Below are 16,111 nucleotides of genomic sequence, written 5' to 3'. Positions count from 1 at the left end.
AGCTCCACAAAAGGACACATTTTTGTCTAATTTTTCACTGCTGTATTTTGAGGGCCTAGACCAGCATCTGGCACAGTTTTCACTCAGTAACTATTCGCTGCATAAATGAAAGGTTTTTAAAAAACAAAAAATAAAAGCCACACAATATAATATGCCACAGTAATAACATGTACTGTGATTAGTCATCAATAATCTATCTTCTTGGGGCGCCTGGGTGGCTCAGTCGGTTAAGCGGCCGACTTCAACTCAGGTCATGATCTCGCGGTCTGTGAGTTCGAGCCCCGTGTCGGGCTCTGTGCTGACAGCTCAGAGCCTGGAGCCTGTTTCAGATTCTGTGTCTCCCTCTCTCTGACCCTCCCTGTTCATGCTCTGTCTCTCCCTGTCTCAAAAATAAATAAAACGTTAAAAATAATAATAATAATAATCTATCTTCTTAACTACATAAGAATCTTCTAAAGGCAGAAATCTTATCTTACATCTTTTTTCATTCTTAGTGATTGGCACAGAATGTTACATATACAGCAATCACTCAGTTAACTATTTGACAGCAGAAAATTTTGCCTAAAGACAAATCACTAGGAGACAAAAACAGAACAGAATAATTTTCTAATTCAACATTAAACAGGAAGGTAAGGAAGAATGACTGTAAAAGTAGCCTCTTCCCCTCTGGTGCTTATAAGCAATAGCTTTCAGTGCCAATTGAGGACATCCACTCCGAAAATGATTACGGACTCCATGAGTCTAGATGGCTACCACACTTGTAGTCAAGGGCAGAGGTAGAAGGTTGGCTCTGGACTAGACACCTTGGCCACTCATCTGAGTTTATCTTTGGGATCAGAACCTGGAATGGTGGAGACTTTTTAAGAATTATTATATAGTTTTCTCTTCTATAAAATTGTAATAACATTTGAGACTGTGATTACACTTCTTCAAAATTAAGTGACTTTTGTAGGTCAAAGCTTGAACAGCCAAAGGTTCATGGAGAAATGGCAAAGACAGTCATCAACATAACATTACAAATAACGACAGCAAGAGGCTGAAGAAGGTGACGCTGAGCCAGTCCAAGCCACATAGGACCTGTACGTGAAATATAAATAAACTATAAAATGGTTACACCCAGACAGGTTTGTAATGTAATTTAGGCTCACATTTAAACTGGTTTGAACACATGCTAAAGAAGTACAGCGGAAACAAGATGAAAGGAAATCTTGATTTCTGCAAGTGTGACTCCTTGAAGAAAAGTGTTTGCTCACCTAATTTTTAGAAAAGCAACAACTGTTACAGGATTTAAAAAAAAATAACGATAAATAAAGGATCCAGATTCTGAGCAAGAATTCTGAGTTCCATGTAGAAAATGAAGAGAAATGAAGAAAAAGGCAAAAACAAACCAAAAAACCAAATCCTGATTTTCAAAAACACAACCAAAATCACAGAATTATCCATATTACACAAAATAGAGACAAGAAATGATTCTGTATATCTACCCATCAAATGCCTATGACTTAATGTCTAGGTTCACTAAGCAAATAATAATACAACAATACAAAGCACCAAAGCATTCCCTACTTTTCACATTCTTTTGTTATTTTATATCATCTTAATTATGTTTCCTTAGAATCACCTGACCTGTCTAATAATCTACATATCTACTGGTAAGCACACAAAACATCAAACAGAATACACTTGGTAGGAAACAGGTTAAGAGTTGTTTTGATATTGACAGTAATTCTTTTGTGCCTAACAACTCAAGCGAGTTTCTTTTTTCCATTTCTCCCTACTGTCACCCACTCCAACCATGAATATAACTTACGTGGGACATGTAAAATTAGCTCAGCTAAATTAGCCTGATCCGACATTACATAAGGCAACATCAGTAGCTGTGTGAACAGGACACAAACCACTCAACACCAAGGTTCCACGCAATACTGGCTCCCCAATGAATCTCAGTGCTTCAACAAGATCACTTAATGCTCTTTCAAAATTTGAAGCCAAGCAGTAAACTCAGAAACAACATTCTGCCTAGGCCTGTGGTCCTAGCACTCAGATAAATTTTAGCTCTGTAAAATAACTTTGTTGCCACTTGGTAGCAAAAAACAGAACTTTCTATTGACCACTAACTCTGTGTGAACATACTGTATTTCAACACGCTCACTGAACAGGAAAAGCTGGATAAGTTTTGTGTTATTCTAACACTCAATAACAAGCCCATAAACTACCGGATAAAAGCTGGGAATGGTTTCCTTTTACTAGCTTACCCAGTTTAGTGGCGCCCTCTGGTGGGTACTCAGGAAACTGGCCCTCGGAAGGGACACTGACGGTTCTCCTCAGGCATCGCCCTTTGGTGGCATCTGTCTGCTGCTCCTGTCCTCCCTCCACAGGTATCTAGTTAACCAAAAGACAAAAGACGTGAAACTCAATAGTGAACTTGCCATAGCTACCTTCACGCTGAATATTTTTAGCTAATAAAGATAGGAGTTCATAATCATTAGAGCAAAGTAGGCAAAATGTAGAAAGCAAGTATTTCCAACTGTAAGACATTACCCACCCCTTGTGAGGAAGTTTTTCTTTAAAAAGGAACCTGAAAGATCAGGAAAGGTGAGTATGTAAATGAGCTTTACCTGAAGTCCGCACAAGTCATATCCAGGTGTGTACCTGTTTTGGGTGCTCAGAAAACAAAACACCCACACAAAGACTCTTTTATAATCAGAAGCTAGTTCACAAGCTCCAATTCTTCTGACCAGTGCTCAATAAGGTAAACAGAAATAAAAGCCGGCCAGAAAGAATTAGCTCCAAAACTCAATTTAAAGAAGGTTTTGTTAGATAAAAATAGTAAAATCACCAGATTTTCTTCAATTTTGCCATTAAGCATTTAGAGACAGTTAATAAAACACATTCAACTGGAAACTTGCATAGATACCTATATCAAATGGCATATTTTCTTCTAAAAGTGAGATTCATTATTAAAACCCTAAAAATTTTCTTTCTGGCCTAATTTCAGGGATCTATCAAGTGTTGTTTGCATATGTGGAATAAGAACTATGAAAGGTACAAAAGATCTCTAATACCAATAACTGTTTTAAAACGTACTCACAGGTCATCATTGTAGAGTTACAGGATGACTCCAAGTCCCCCCGCCCCCCTTTTTTTTGGTAATATGCTAAAAGATCAAATCATTTTTGTTTACTGGCAGAGGGCAAAAGCTTTTTCACAAAGATATTTTACCAGGAACCTTTATCAGAATCAACAATAATATTGGTAACATCTTAAATAGTTTGGCAAAACACGTCAGTAATTGAGCACAGTTTCTAATTTCGTCTGGCTCCAATACTGAAATTTCAACAAAATTCAGTAATAATGATTAGCATTGAGCTCTTACTTTGTGCAAAGCTAAGGAATTTACCTGTGTGACATTATGAGGGAGACATTATTATCATCATCCCTTTTTACAGGTGAGGAATAATTTATTTCTCCAAATGATTACAGTGGACACATCAACTGATCCAGCCAAGTCGGGATAGATACAGGCTTAACTTTATATGCTTAACTTTATATGCCTTCTGCCTCACCTCAGTAACCCAACTCCTCTGCCTGGGGTCAAAGGGATGACAGCAAGGGAAACTCTCTGTGTTACTGAGAATCTGAAGAGCAAAGTCCTAATGTCTTCATAGGAACTAAAAGTCTGAACACTCTTTAAAGGACCCCAAGTTCCCCATTTCCTCATGACCATAAAACTATGGCTAGTGCTTGCACATCGGGAAACCACAAGGCAGAATTAAGAAAAATTCTAAAAAAATAAGGGGAGACCAAATAATTTCATCAATAAGGACATGAGCTCTTCCAAAAGTCAAAAGTCCTCTGTAATATAAGACTTTACGGACAGTAATCTGAATCATCCATCCATCCCTTTCAGGATGGAAATTAATTATCTCTACTTAAATAATTAAAAGAGTAGCAGTACCAAGAAGTCAGATAACTTCCTCTGAGTAAGAAAGGCAAAGATGTGTCCTCTACCTGCCTTCAAAGCAGGATAGAATGGGGAAAAATAGTTTGAGTCTTCGAACAAAGAGATGAACATAAATAAACACAACTATTTTTGTTCTAGCTCTAAAAATACTTGTTACCTGAAATAATGAAGACCTAAGCCTCAGAGAAAAAAGACAGTAGTTGTTTTTATATATTAGGAAGGAATGACCCATTATGATCTTTTCCATAGAAATTTATAAAGGCCATATCCAGGGAAAAGAAAGAAATGGCTTCCGCTATCATATACTTTGTCTCTAACATAACTAAGGAAGAGAAAAATAAAATATATCAAACTTCTTATACGGGCCTAAAATTCACTCACACAACTATTTTCTCAAAGTTTTCATATAGAGTCTTCATTTCCCACTCTTGAAACTTAAACTATGATTGAAAATTCCATTCACAGTACTGATGTGGGAAACAGAGGCAAAAGAAAAAACATCAAATTTCCGTACAACTTACAGTCCATTGGGGCACCCGAGTGGCTCTGTCAGTCAAGCGTCCGACTCTGGATTTTGCCTCAGGTCATGATCTCATGGTGTCTGATGGAGCCCCACGTGGAGCCTGCTTGGGATTCTCTCTCTTCCTCTCTCTCTCTGCCCTTTCCCCACTTGAGCGCACACACTCTCTCTCTCTTTTTCTATCTCCAAATAAATAAATAAACTTAAACAAAACAAAACAACTTACAGTCCACTGAGACAGGCAGAGTGACATTCCTTTAGAAACTCAGCTGCCTCGATGATGACACTTTGCTAAGGGCAAAAGGTAATCTTGGCCCAACCCTTCAGGATCCCGTAAGGCTACTTTAACATACAAAAATTCCTTTGGAAACTTCCTTTATCTCCACCCCCCAAGATACAGGTTGGCAATCATCCTCTAAGCATTCGGCCCACTGATACACATCCGAAGGGTCTCGTGACTGAGCTTTTACTACACAGTCATAAATGACCTTTTCCTAACGATAGCTGGTCCCTCAGGATCCTCGAAACCTTGTTTCCAAAATACCTTGGAGGCCTGTGCTGTCCCGAACCCACTCCCAACCTGAAGGCATATAATCAGTCACCCGTGGCAACCCCAGTGCAGCTTTCTACCCAGAGGTCCTGTCCCCAGGCTTTAATAAAACCGCCTTTTTGCACCTAAGACCTCTCAACAATTCTTTATTGGCCATAGGCTCCAAACACCAACACTTCCACATCAGTATCACTCTGAAAGGTTAGGGCATTTTTACCTCTCATTCAGGATTTGAGGGAGAATAGTGTTGACTTTTATTCTAAACCTGCATATCTTAACAATATTTTACTTTTACAGCACTATCGATTGATCCTTACCTAAAATAATTTTTAAAACATATTGATCTACTCTTTGAAAATTAGAGGGATCATATTCCAAGTATCTTCAAATGAACTAAGCTGGAGTTCACAAGTCTCAGAACACAGCCAGAGAGATCAGTTTTACAAAGTCAATTTTAGGAAAGCAATTTTGTCCTTTCTGATTGCCCTAATTTAGTTGACTGGTTCACACTTGCTTGTTTAGGACACTGAATTAGTCCTTAAATATTATATCTCTTCCTAGTTCCAAAAAAAAATTAGAGGACTTTTTCTTTTCACCTCTTCGTCCTTATACTGTGCTTCTGAGTGCTCTTTTTCCTCAGGGGAGGCAGGTGGGTGGGTAAGTGCTTTCATTCATTCCATTTTACAAAGAGAAAGGAGAACACAGTAAGGAGTAAATGGCTTCTCAGGTATCTAAGATATGTTAATAACAAAGTCAAACTGAATCTCTGACTCTCAGTCCTCTTTGTTAGTTCCAAATCATCCATGGCAATGAAGAACAACATGGGACAAACAAATCAGGTTACTTAGAAAACATTATATACGTAACATATACCTCTATGTTGTCTGCCAAATCACCTTTCATTTTGTTTAGAATTACATAGGAATTAATTTCCATGTCAGTCAGAGTACACACACATTAAATAGTCAAGTACAGGAAACCAAGATAATGCTAACAGCAAAAGAAAGCATTTCTGGGGCACATAATTCCAAGTTTATCTGTCGTATAGGGCTTCTGCAGAAGCTTTTCCACCAGGAAAGGATTCTGCTAAAAGAGTGTTTTAATACTACTACCTTATAGAGTAAGTGCAAACTCCCTAAGGCAGTATACCAGGCTTCCCACAATCTGGCCACTGTCTGAGTGTCCAGCTTCATGCAGATTTTACATTCTAGGAATACCAAATTGCTTGCACTTCCCTAATATATTCCCTATTTTGTAGTTCAGCGCCTTTGCTTAGTTGGTTCTCTCAGCCTGAAATATCTTTCCTTACTTTCTTATCTACACCTGCCAAGCAAACTCTCAGTCACCCTAAGGCTTAGGACAGGCATTACCTCCTCCAGAAATCCTCCCTTCTACCAAGTCCCTAAGAGGAGGGTAAGGTACACCTCCTCAAGGTTCCTCCAACAGCATCTTCTGGCTCTGTCACCGCACCTATTACACTGAATTATAATTATGCATTTGAACGACTAATTCTGTAAGCTGTAAGTCAACAGCTTGTACCTTACCAGTCAATGGCCAAGCCCTAAAATAGCTCCAGCCCACAAATGAATGAATGAATATTTGATACCTGGAGATGGGGGCCACATCAGGCAAAGGAAAAAACTGGCCAAGAAATTGTAAACATACAACTTTTGTTTTGTTTTGGAACAGGAAGAAGGCCAATTTAGCTAGAGCCTCTAGAAGTGTGGTAGAACACAGAAAACCAAAATTTATTATGATTGCATTGGGAGGGGTTTAATACCAGGTCATGCATAATTCAGGAAGCAGTGGGAAACTATTCCAGCTTTTAGACCAGAGGAATGGTAGTTACTTTATGGGTCTGTCTTCTTCCTACTTCTCCCTCCAAGACATTCCACAGATTAATATTCATAACACACAGCTTTGATCATATCCCTTTCTTTCTTTCTTAAGCTTCCTTTGGTAATTACCCATTGCCAATAGCATTTTAATGACACAGATTACAGTCCTTTAGAGTAAATGAATTTCTTTCTTTCATTATACCCCCATTTACTTGTGCTATCTATCAAATGATATTTAAAAATTGGGGCCCGTGGGTGGCTCAGTCAGTTAAGTGTCTGACTCTGGCTCAGGTCAAGATCTCACGGTTTGTGGGTTTGAGCCCCGTGTGGGGTACTGTGCTGACAGCTCAGAGCCTGGAGCCTGCTTCGGATTCTGTGTCTCCCTCTCTCTGCCCCTCCCCAGCTCGTGCTCTTTCTCCTGTCTCTCAAAAATAAATGTTAGGGGCGCCTGGGTGGCTCAGTTGGTTAAGCATCTGACTGGCTCGGCTCACCATCTCACGGTTCATGAGTTAGAGCCCCACATCTGGCTCTGTGCTGACAGCTTGGAGCCTAGAGCCTGCTTCAGATTCTGTGTCTCCCTCTCTTTCTGCTCCTCTCCTGCTCACATTCTGGTCTCTCTCTCAAAAATTAATAAACATTAAAAAAAACTTTAAAAACTTATTTGTCTTATTTCCACAACTGAATTTGATATGGGGGAGAAAGAGGAAGGAAGTGTGTTTTATTCTTTGTAACTCGTAACTAATGAATGCATATACAGGGGCACATTATGTATCTGCTGAATAACCTGAAAATGATTCTGAATGAAATATGCTATGGGTAGTTTACCAGAGGACAAATAATAGTTGATTTTTTAGCTATTTTTTTAGTCGTTTGCACAAAGCCTTAAGTGTTATTTTCATCAATATATCTGAGTGTAAATATTGCTTTTCAAAAGCAGTAAAGATATTCTAAAACATTTTAAAATTGCATTATTACTACCTTGCTGCTTATATGCTAGCTCCTAGCTTTAAAAATTCCAAATACAGAAAGTAGAAACTGAATAATAGGAATTATTCTTCCTAATGACTTGGTTTTGCCGAAAGAAAGAAATCACAAATTCAGCTTTCTTCTGTATTTTTATACTGGCTGTACCTTGAAGGGTTCATGATTGTCCTCTCTGCCACTTCCCTCAGCTCCCTAATCTCTCGTTTACTTGGCCTTATCTCTTGGAGCAAAATGGAATTCAAATGGCCTCCTACGCCCTCTTTGAACTGGGGTGGTGCCAAGCCAGCTGGGGCCTTTTCTGGCATCCGGGCAGGGAAGTATATTTCATAACACATCAGCAGCGTCTGTTTGGCACAATTTGCATGAAGCAATTTACTGAACCAACGAGTCATTTCTCAAGGTGATACTCCTGGCAGAATTCTCTTTCAGCATTCTTCCCAGACCTACCCTTCTGTTATAGTCTCAAATTGGTAAGGAGTGTGTTTAACACTCTTCCCATGTATATCCCCCAAGCAGACGTGTTCCCGTTTCTGACAGGAAACATGCAGAGCTAAGAGAGAGCACTAAAAGATCCCACACACTGAATACATGAGTGGTACTAGACTAATATAGTCCTCCCACATTCCAGCAGTGCCTGGCCTAGGATTCAGTTTAAATCCTTATGGAACCTCTTAATTATCTTTTGAACACAGCAGTCAACACCCTGGTGATTAGTTGATGAAGGTTTTAAACAGCATCTTTAGATAATTTTAGCAGGAAATTCCTTAAACTCCTTGTTTCCATGAATTCTAAATCTTCAATTTGAAATTCCAAGGAGAAGTGTTATACTTCTCATGACAGTGTGGGTGAAAGGTAGAAGGGTGACAGCATACTCTGGTCCTTCCACAAAAAAAATGGGTCTCTAATCTTTTCCTGTAATGAAATTAACAACATATTAAGTTTATCACTTAAGTAGCAGGTACAGCAATGGCTTTACATTTTCTTTTGGGAGAGACTTAATCCAGTTTTTTTCAACTTAATGGTAGAACATACCTGTCTCAGAGCATTAAACTGTTCCTGTATCTGCTTTGTATATTCATTATCCCTTCATCATCCCTGACCCAGTCTGTGGCAGTAATCTTCACTCATTTATTTCCTTCCAATCCCTTTCAATCTACTTTCCACATGATCAACAGAGTTACTTTTTTTTTCTTTATTTTAATTTTTTGAGAGAGAGAGAGAGAGAGAGAGAGAGAGAGAGAGAGAGAATGAATATGAGTGGGGGAGGGACTAACTGAGAAGGAAAGACAGAATCTTAAGCAGACTTGATGCTCAGCATGGAGCCCAACACAGGGCTCAATCTTAGGATGCTGAGGTCATGACCTGATCTGGAATCAAGAGTCAGATGCTTAACTGACTGAGCCACCCAGACGCCCCCTAGAGTTCCTTTACTAAGAAGCAAATTTGATGATGTCATTGCCCTGTTAAATACCTTTCTGTGGTCTAAATCATTTCCAGAATAACATACAAATTCTTTAGCATGGCCTAAAAGGCACTTTATTGTTCAGTTCTTGCTAGCTATCAGCTATTTTTTTTCCTCTTGTAAACCTGATTCCAAGAATTCTGAACATTTTGCAGTTTACCAAAGAGATATGTTTCTTGAGTTTGTATCCTCATACGTACTGGGAATATCCTTCCCTCCTTCTCCTCCAGCTGAGCTTCTATTTGTCCCTAAAGACATGGCCCAATCATAAATTTCTCTGTAAAATCTTTCTTGGCATTCTTACTTTCACATCACAACCCACCCAGGCAATATGTCAGTTAATCTTTCCCTTATGGTTATAATTTTTGGAAAAAAAAAATTATTGAGGTGAAATTCACTTAACCTAAAATTAACTATTTTAAAATGAATAATTCAATGACATTTATCACATTCAAATGTTGTACAACCATCACTTCTGTCAAGTTCCAAATGACTATAGCTCTCAATTTACCTTGATGTGACCAATAAGACTACATCTTTGCAACCACAATACTGCTCAATAAATAAAAATTAATCAAATATTCAACAATGGAAAAGCAGCTTATGGATTATTTTGTTCCTTTTTTATTATCCAGTTTTAGAAAAAATATGGAATTAAGTCTCATGTTCTGGGCAGATTTATAATACAAAACGAAAAGATAGAAAAGAAGGTTCATCTCCTCTCAAATTTATATTAAGGAAACGGATATTCAGAATCAAAGTTTATAATTTACCTTTTAAAAAATTTATTGAACAAATATTTATTGAGAATCTACTTCTATGTCACGAACTGTTCTAAGCACTGAATAACACAGCATTGAATACAAAATCCCTGCCCTAAAGCTTATGTTTTCATAGGACAAGAGATGCGTAAATATAACAAATTATAAGGCATTTTAGAAGGTGGTAAAGGCTAGGAAGGAAAAAAAATCAGAGCCAGGTTAATCAGACCAAAGTTTTGGGTGGAGATAGGAGGAGCAGTTGCAATTTTAAATAGGTTGGTCAGGGTAGGTCTCGTTGAGCAGGTGACAGTAAGTGAAGACTTAAAGGAGGAGAGAGAGTGAATCATTTACTATCAGAGGGATATCAAGGCCTTGAGGCAGGAATATGCTGATACGCTCTAGAATCATAACAACGCCAGAATGACTGGAGTGAGCTGCGCAAGTCTATGGCCTCTGAAACTTAGAAGAATGGACTTATCATTAACAGAGAGGGGGATGGCCTTTGGCAGGTTTGGGAGGGGAAATTAGGGACCCACCGTGAGGCATGTTAGAGTTGACTATTACATATCCAAGTAGGTGTGTATGGGCAGATGGATATACGGGTCTAGAGAAGAGAGAAGTATAGTCTTGAGATAGAAAACTCATAAGATTGGAGGAGAGTCCTGAAAAAAGTGAGGCCCAAGGACTGAACTCTGCAGCACTCCTCTGTTAAGATTTAAAGAGAAGAAGAGAAATCTGCAAAGATGACTCAGAAGGAACTGACAGAGAGGCAGGAAGAAAAGTAGGAGAGCATGAGAAGCCAGGTGGAGAAAGTGGTTCTAGAAGGAAGGAGCAAATCAACTGTAGGAAATGTCACTGACAGGTTGAGTAGTATGAGAACTGAGAACTGACGACTGGATTTAGTGACGTGGGGGTCACCAGTGAGCTTAAGAGGGCAATTTTGGCAGAGGGGTGTAAGAATCTGATGGAGGAGGTTTAAGAGACAATAAAAGGAGAGGAATTAGAGGCAATGGGTTTAAAAGTTTTCAAGAATTTTTGCTGTGAAGGGAAGCAGAGAAAGAGGTGGTAATTGGAGCTAGAAGTGAGGTTAATACAGGCTTGTTTTTGCTTTTAAAATGGGAAAAATAATAGCATACTGATGGGGAATGATCCAGTAGAGAGCAAAAAATTCACGCTGTAAAAGAAGCAGGGGAGGATTGCTAGGGGAGGAATGGAACGTGTGCACCTGGAGGGGCTGACCACGGTTGAACTGTAGTTCAACCACAGTTAAAAGAGACAAATACAGGTATCGGTGGTGGATGGGCAGACACAGTGCATGCTAATGAAGTGTGCATAAATTCTCTGCTGGGTGCTTGAATTTTTCTCAGCGAAATAAGCAGCAAAGTAACCAGCTATACGAGGGTAATAGAGAAAGGATTAGAACAGAGGAGGTGTGAAAAAAATCACTTTAGGAGTCATTTTGGATCGTGCTACTCAAAAGTGCGGTCCAAGGCCTTATGCCGTTCTGCAAACTGTTTGTTACTGGTTTGCAATAAATAATTTAACAGTACAGAAACAGAAGTGTGCCTCGTGTGATCAATGGGTTTGTTTCATTGTACGGCAACACTTTCAATGAACATGCATAATTTTCATAATTTTATTTCTTCTTTTCTTATGATTATTCGGCACATATTTGTTGAATCGTGATTTCATTTTAGTTAAATCTAATTAAAAATTCGGGCTTATGTTCTTTATGTCTTTTTAAAATGTCAGTTTTCTTAACTATTCACTTCATTGTATTTTGTTCACAGTCAAGTGGAGAAAAAACTAGTCCTTCACCACACACAGACTGAGAAGAACTAGTCCAGGAGAGCTGGACAAAATTAAGCTAAGACACGTTTTGGGACTGCCAAGCAGCTAAATTAGGGGTTTACATGAGGATTGCAACCATTAGTTTAAAGAGTGTCAGTATGTTGGAGTGGTCTTGTCCAGGCACGTTACATTGCACGGAATCAGGGCAGGATAGATGAGGGGCAGGACTTAACTGAGTCATCACCATTACCAAAAGAGCATGATAATGTAAGAGAAGGGCGAGGGAATAGTATGCAAGGGGTGAGTAGAAGGGCTATGAAAATGAGGCAGACTGAGGAGGGGAGATTGGACATTAGAGGTATGAGGGGCAGAAAAGCTTACAGCATCAATGGAAAATAGGTTCCAAAAGGACTGAAGGATTGTTAGAATAAGTAATGAGCGAGGAAGACAGAAGGTGATGATTAGAGTGTAGAACACACGGAACTGAGAGTAAGAAGAAATTATAGCAATGAGGTGGGGTAGAGGAAAATATTCTTCGAGGAAAGGAGGTCAAGGAACTGAGAACCAGTGTGTCAGAAGCATCTCTGAAGATTTAATCCACAAATTAGGGCTGAAGTAGTGTTGAAGATAATGAGCCAGGTGCTCAAATCAACAAAAAATGACAAGTAATGACTAGGGGTTGGAACATGACTATAAGAGGAGACTCAGGATTTGGACTTTTTAGGGAGGGAGGACAGGAATCAGTCATAAAAGAGGAAGGACACCTAGGACAGGCATTGAGGTATGAGGGCTGTGGGAAGAAAAACAGCCAGCCCTTGATAGGACTTCACAGAAGACGGTGTGTTCAGAGAAGTTACAGGTTCTCATGAAACCAAGAAGTTAAGGGATGCCTACAAAGAACTGGTAGAAGAAACAGCTGATTTTGCTGATGACGGACTGTGAGTTGCAGAGGGTATAGCGATAGGGTTTTAAGTGGTAGGAAAAGATGAGTAGAAGGCAGAGACAGAAAGGAGAAAGGGGGATTTGCAGACACATGCAGAATGTGGGAGATGAGGGGTTCCCCAATGTCCGGGGCTATTCTTGATGACTGGCATAAAAAGGAATACAGTACATAAGATACTGTTGTAGAAAATTATTCCTCATGAACGGTTATTTTATGAGACAAAAGGGGGCCCAGGCCTGGAATACTCAACTGATCAGTAATCTCTCATCAGTGGATTTTATCTTGGTTCTAGATGTGGCATGTATCTATGCTCTTACCTTAGGGTCTCTCTATCCTTATGCTATTTAATTTCTTACAGTACACTCTAAATGGAATAAAAGTTAGGTAAGGGCAGAAAGACAGCAAATGATCTGTGTATCATATCACTCTGATGTGGCTGATTATTATTAACAACTCTGAGAAATGGCTGCTGACAAAGTAGGTTGACTAAAACGAACATTTTCAATTATCTGTGTATTCAGAGTGGATAACTAGAAATCTTCTATACTAACATTCATTCTACCACTTTTTATTATATGTTTCTATGAACATGGCAACTTGTACTAGACTATCCTAGAAAAGGCTGGCCTTTATTATTTTAATAAAATTTAATGATATTAAAATACTGGAAAAAGGTTATGGGTATGGAGATGGTAACAAAAACAAAGGATATTTTTCAATGGCTAGAGGAAAATAATAAGCAAGGGCTTCAGAGAGAGCACATTAGCTGGGCCCTCACAAGTAAGAACTGTTTATTAAAATAGGAACTAAAATTCTTTTGTTATTCCCTTGGTTTTACTATTAAAGACAGTTGAGTAAGAGAAGGGATAGAAAAGAAAAGAGAAGAGGAGAGAAGAGAAAAGGGAGATAGGGATCCGCAGCTGAGAACTAAGAAATGTATTTGCTGTTCACTGCTTCCCCTGAACTCATTTTTTGGGAATGATGACCTACTAGATTGATATTCTACCTACAGCTTTTTAGATATTTACATATATTTTGGGCAATTAATCTTTGCCCTTTGTTGAATCAGATCTTTTCTTCTTCCCTCCCATTATCTCTCTTCTTTGTCAAGATCATACTCACTCATTTTTTTACGTCGTGGAGGTGGAGAGTGAAACCATTTTATGGACCTACCAAACCACAATGATATCAACTATCTGAAAAATCACCAATAAGCAAATGAGTTATCTGGATGTGGAAGGATGTGTACATTTTAACGGTCTGAGTAAAGTAGCAAATGGTATATGATAAGTTCAAGGGCTTTTTAATTTGGCGGGAGAGAAAGTTCACCTAGAACCCGATGCCTATGCTAGTTACATTCCATCAGCCCCTCCAGATGCACTCTCTGCCCTTCTCTCCCTCACTGTGTGTTTCAGAAAGCAAACCTCAACAAAACACATGAAGAGCAATATTTTTCCCTCTGGCTTCAAGTTAGATTTGGCCAGTAGGTAACAACTGACAAGAAACCAGAAGGCAGGAAAAGTGCTGGAGTGTTTATTCCCCTTTGCTTCCTCCTTGCTGGCTGCTGATGTTCGGGTAGAAGCTGTGCTCTTTTGTGTAGCACCACAGCCACTGTCATAGCCCCCACATGCAACCGTTCTTGGATTTCCAGAAGCACTGCTCTCTTCCTTTGCCCTGGAAGTCTAGGGTCATAACTGCTTTCTGCTGTTACTACTTCATGGTGCTTCACACTCTTTGGTGGGCCCCTTATGCTGCCCACATCTCTGTGAATAGACCCTTTATTAACCTCTTTCAATTAGTCCCCTGACAGTGCCATTTATTACCTGCTAGTTGCTACACTGACATCACTTCCAGTAGCCTTTCTGGGTGATTTTGGGGGCCAGGTCTACACAATCCCATCTGTCATCATTACAAATTTCTCCACTCAATATCTATTTCACAATTCCTTAGTGAAAATCCACCCTCATCTTGTTGAACTCGCTTCTTCATGATGACTGTAATCATTATGACGCGAGCAGCCCTTTAGACTTATAGGCATACCGCGGAGACATTTCAGGTTCTGTTCCAGACCAATGCAACAAAACGAGACAAATGAATTTTTTGGTTTGCCCACAGATATATGTTATGTTTACATTATACTCTCTTAAATGTGCAATAGCATTATATCTAAAAACCAACGTACATACCTTAATTTTAAGATACTTTATTAGCAAATAATGCTAGCCATCATCTGAGCTTTCAGTGAGTCGTAATCTTTTGGCTGGTGGAGGATCTTGCCTCCACGTGGATGGCTGCTGCCAATCAGGACGGTGGTGGCCGAAGGATAGGGTGACTGCGGCAATTTCTTAAAATAAGACAGCATGCAATTTGCCACATCAATGGCCTCTTCCTTTCTCTATAGACTTCTCTGTAGCATTTGGTGCTGTTGGATAGCTTTTTACCCACAGTAGAACCTCTTTTAAAATTGGGGTCAGTGCTTTCAGACACCGCCGTTGCTTTATCCACCAAGTTTATGTAATACTCTCAGTCCTTTGTAGTCATTTCAACAATCTTCATGGCATCTTCCCCCAGGAGTAGATTTCACCTCAAGAAACCACTGTCTTTGCTCATCCCTAAGAACAACTCTTCATCCACTCAAGTTTTATCATGAGATTGCAGTAATTCAGTCCCATCTTCAGGCTCCGCTTCCAGGTCAAGTTCTCTGGCTATTTCTGTGATATCCGCAGTTGCTTCCTCTCAAGTCTTGAATCCCTCAGAGTCATCCATGAGGGTTGGACTCACCTCGTCCCAAACTCCTGTTAATGTGGGTATTTTGACCTCTTCCCATGAATCACAAATGCTCTTTTTATGTTTTTTTGAGAGAGAGTGAGAGGGCACAAGTGAGCGAGCGGCAGAGAGAGAGAGAGGCAAAGAAGTGGAGCTCACCAGGGGCTTGGAATCACAAGTGTTCTCATTGGCATCTAGAATGGTGAATCTTTTCCAGAAGGTTTTCAATTTACTTTACACAGATCCATCTTTGGCAGGTGCAGCCTTATGAAATGTATTCCTTCCTTCCTTCCTCCTTCTCTTGCTTCCTCCCTCCCTCCCTGCCTTATGAAATGTATTCCTAAAGAAGAAGACTTGAAGGTTGAAATGACTCCGTGATCCATGGGCTGCAGAATGAATGCTGTGTCAGCATGAAAGCAACATGAACCTTGCCGTACATCCCCATCAGGCCTCTGGGCGACCAGGTGCATTGTCAGCGAGCAGTCACATTCTGAAAGGAAACGTCTTTCCTGAGCAGGTCTCAACAGCGGGC

General features: G+C 39.6%; 1 protein-coding gene across 11 annotated transcripts in view; it reads right to left on the bottom strand.

The window, feature by feature from the left end:
* The window catches only part of RASAL2 (RAS protein activator like 2), a 362,968-nt gene that overhangs the window by 167,869 nt on the left and 178,988 nt on the right, over window positions 1-16,111 (bottom strand). For all 11 annotated transcript variants that reach the window (XM_045048593.1, XM_003999225.6, XM_003999226.6 and 8 more), the window contains exon 3: window positions 2,256-2,382. In XM_045048593.1, the coding sequence (XP_044904528.1) occupies window positions 2,256-2,382 (127 nt within the window). The remainder of the gene's footprint in view (window positions 1-2,255; window positions 2,383-16,111) is intronic.

The sequence above is a fragment of the Felis catus genome, chromosome F1 (assembly GCF_018350175.1).
Source record: "Felis catus isolate Fca126 chromosome F1, F.catus_Fca126_mat1.0, whole genome shotgun sequence".
NCBI lineage: Eukaryota > Metazoa > Chordata > Mammalia > Carnivora > Felidae > Felis > Felis catus.
Note: the sequence above shows the minus strand (reverse complement) of the source record. Positions and strands in the feature narration are given on the sequence as shown.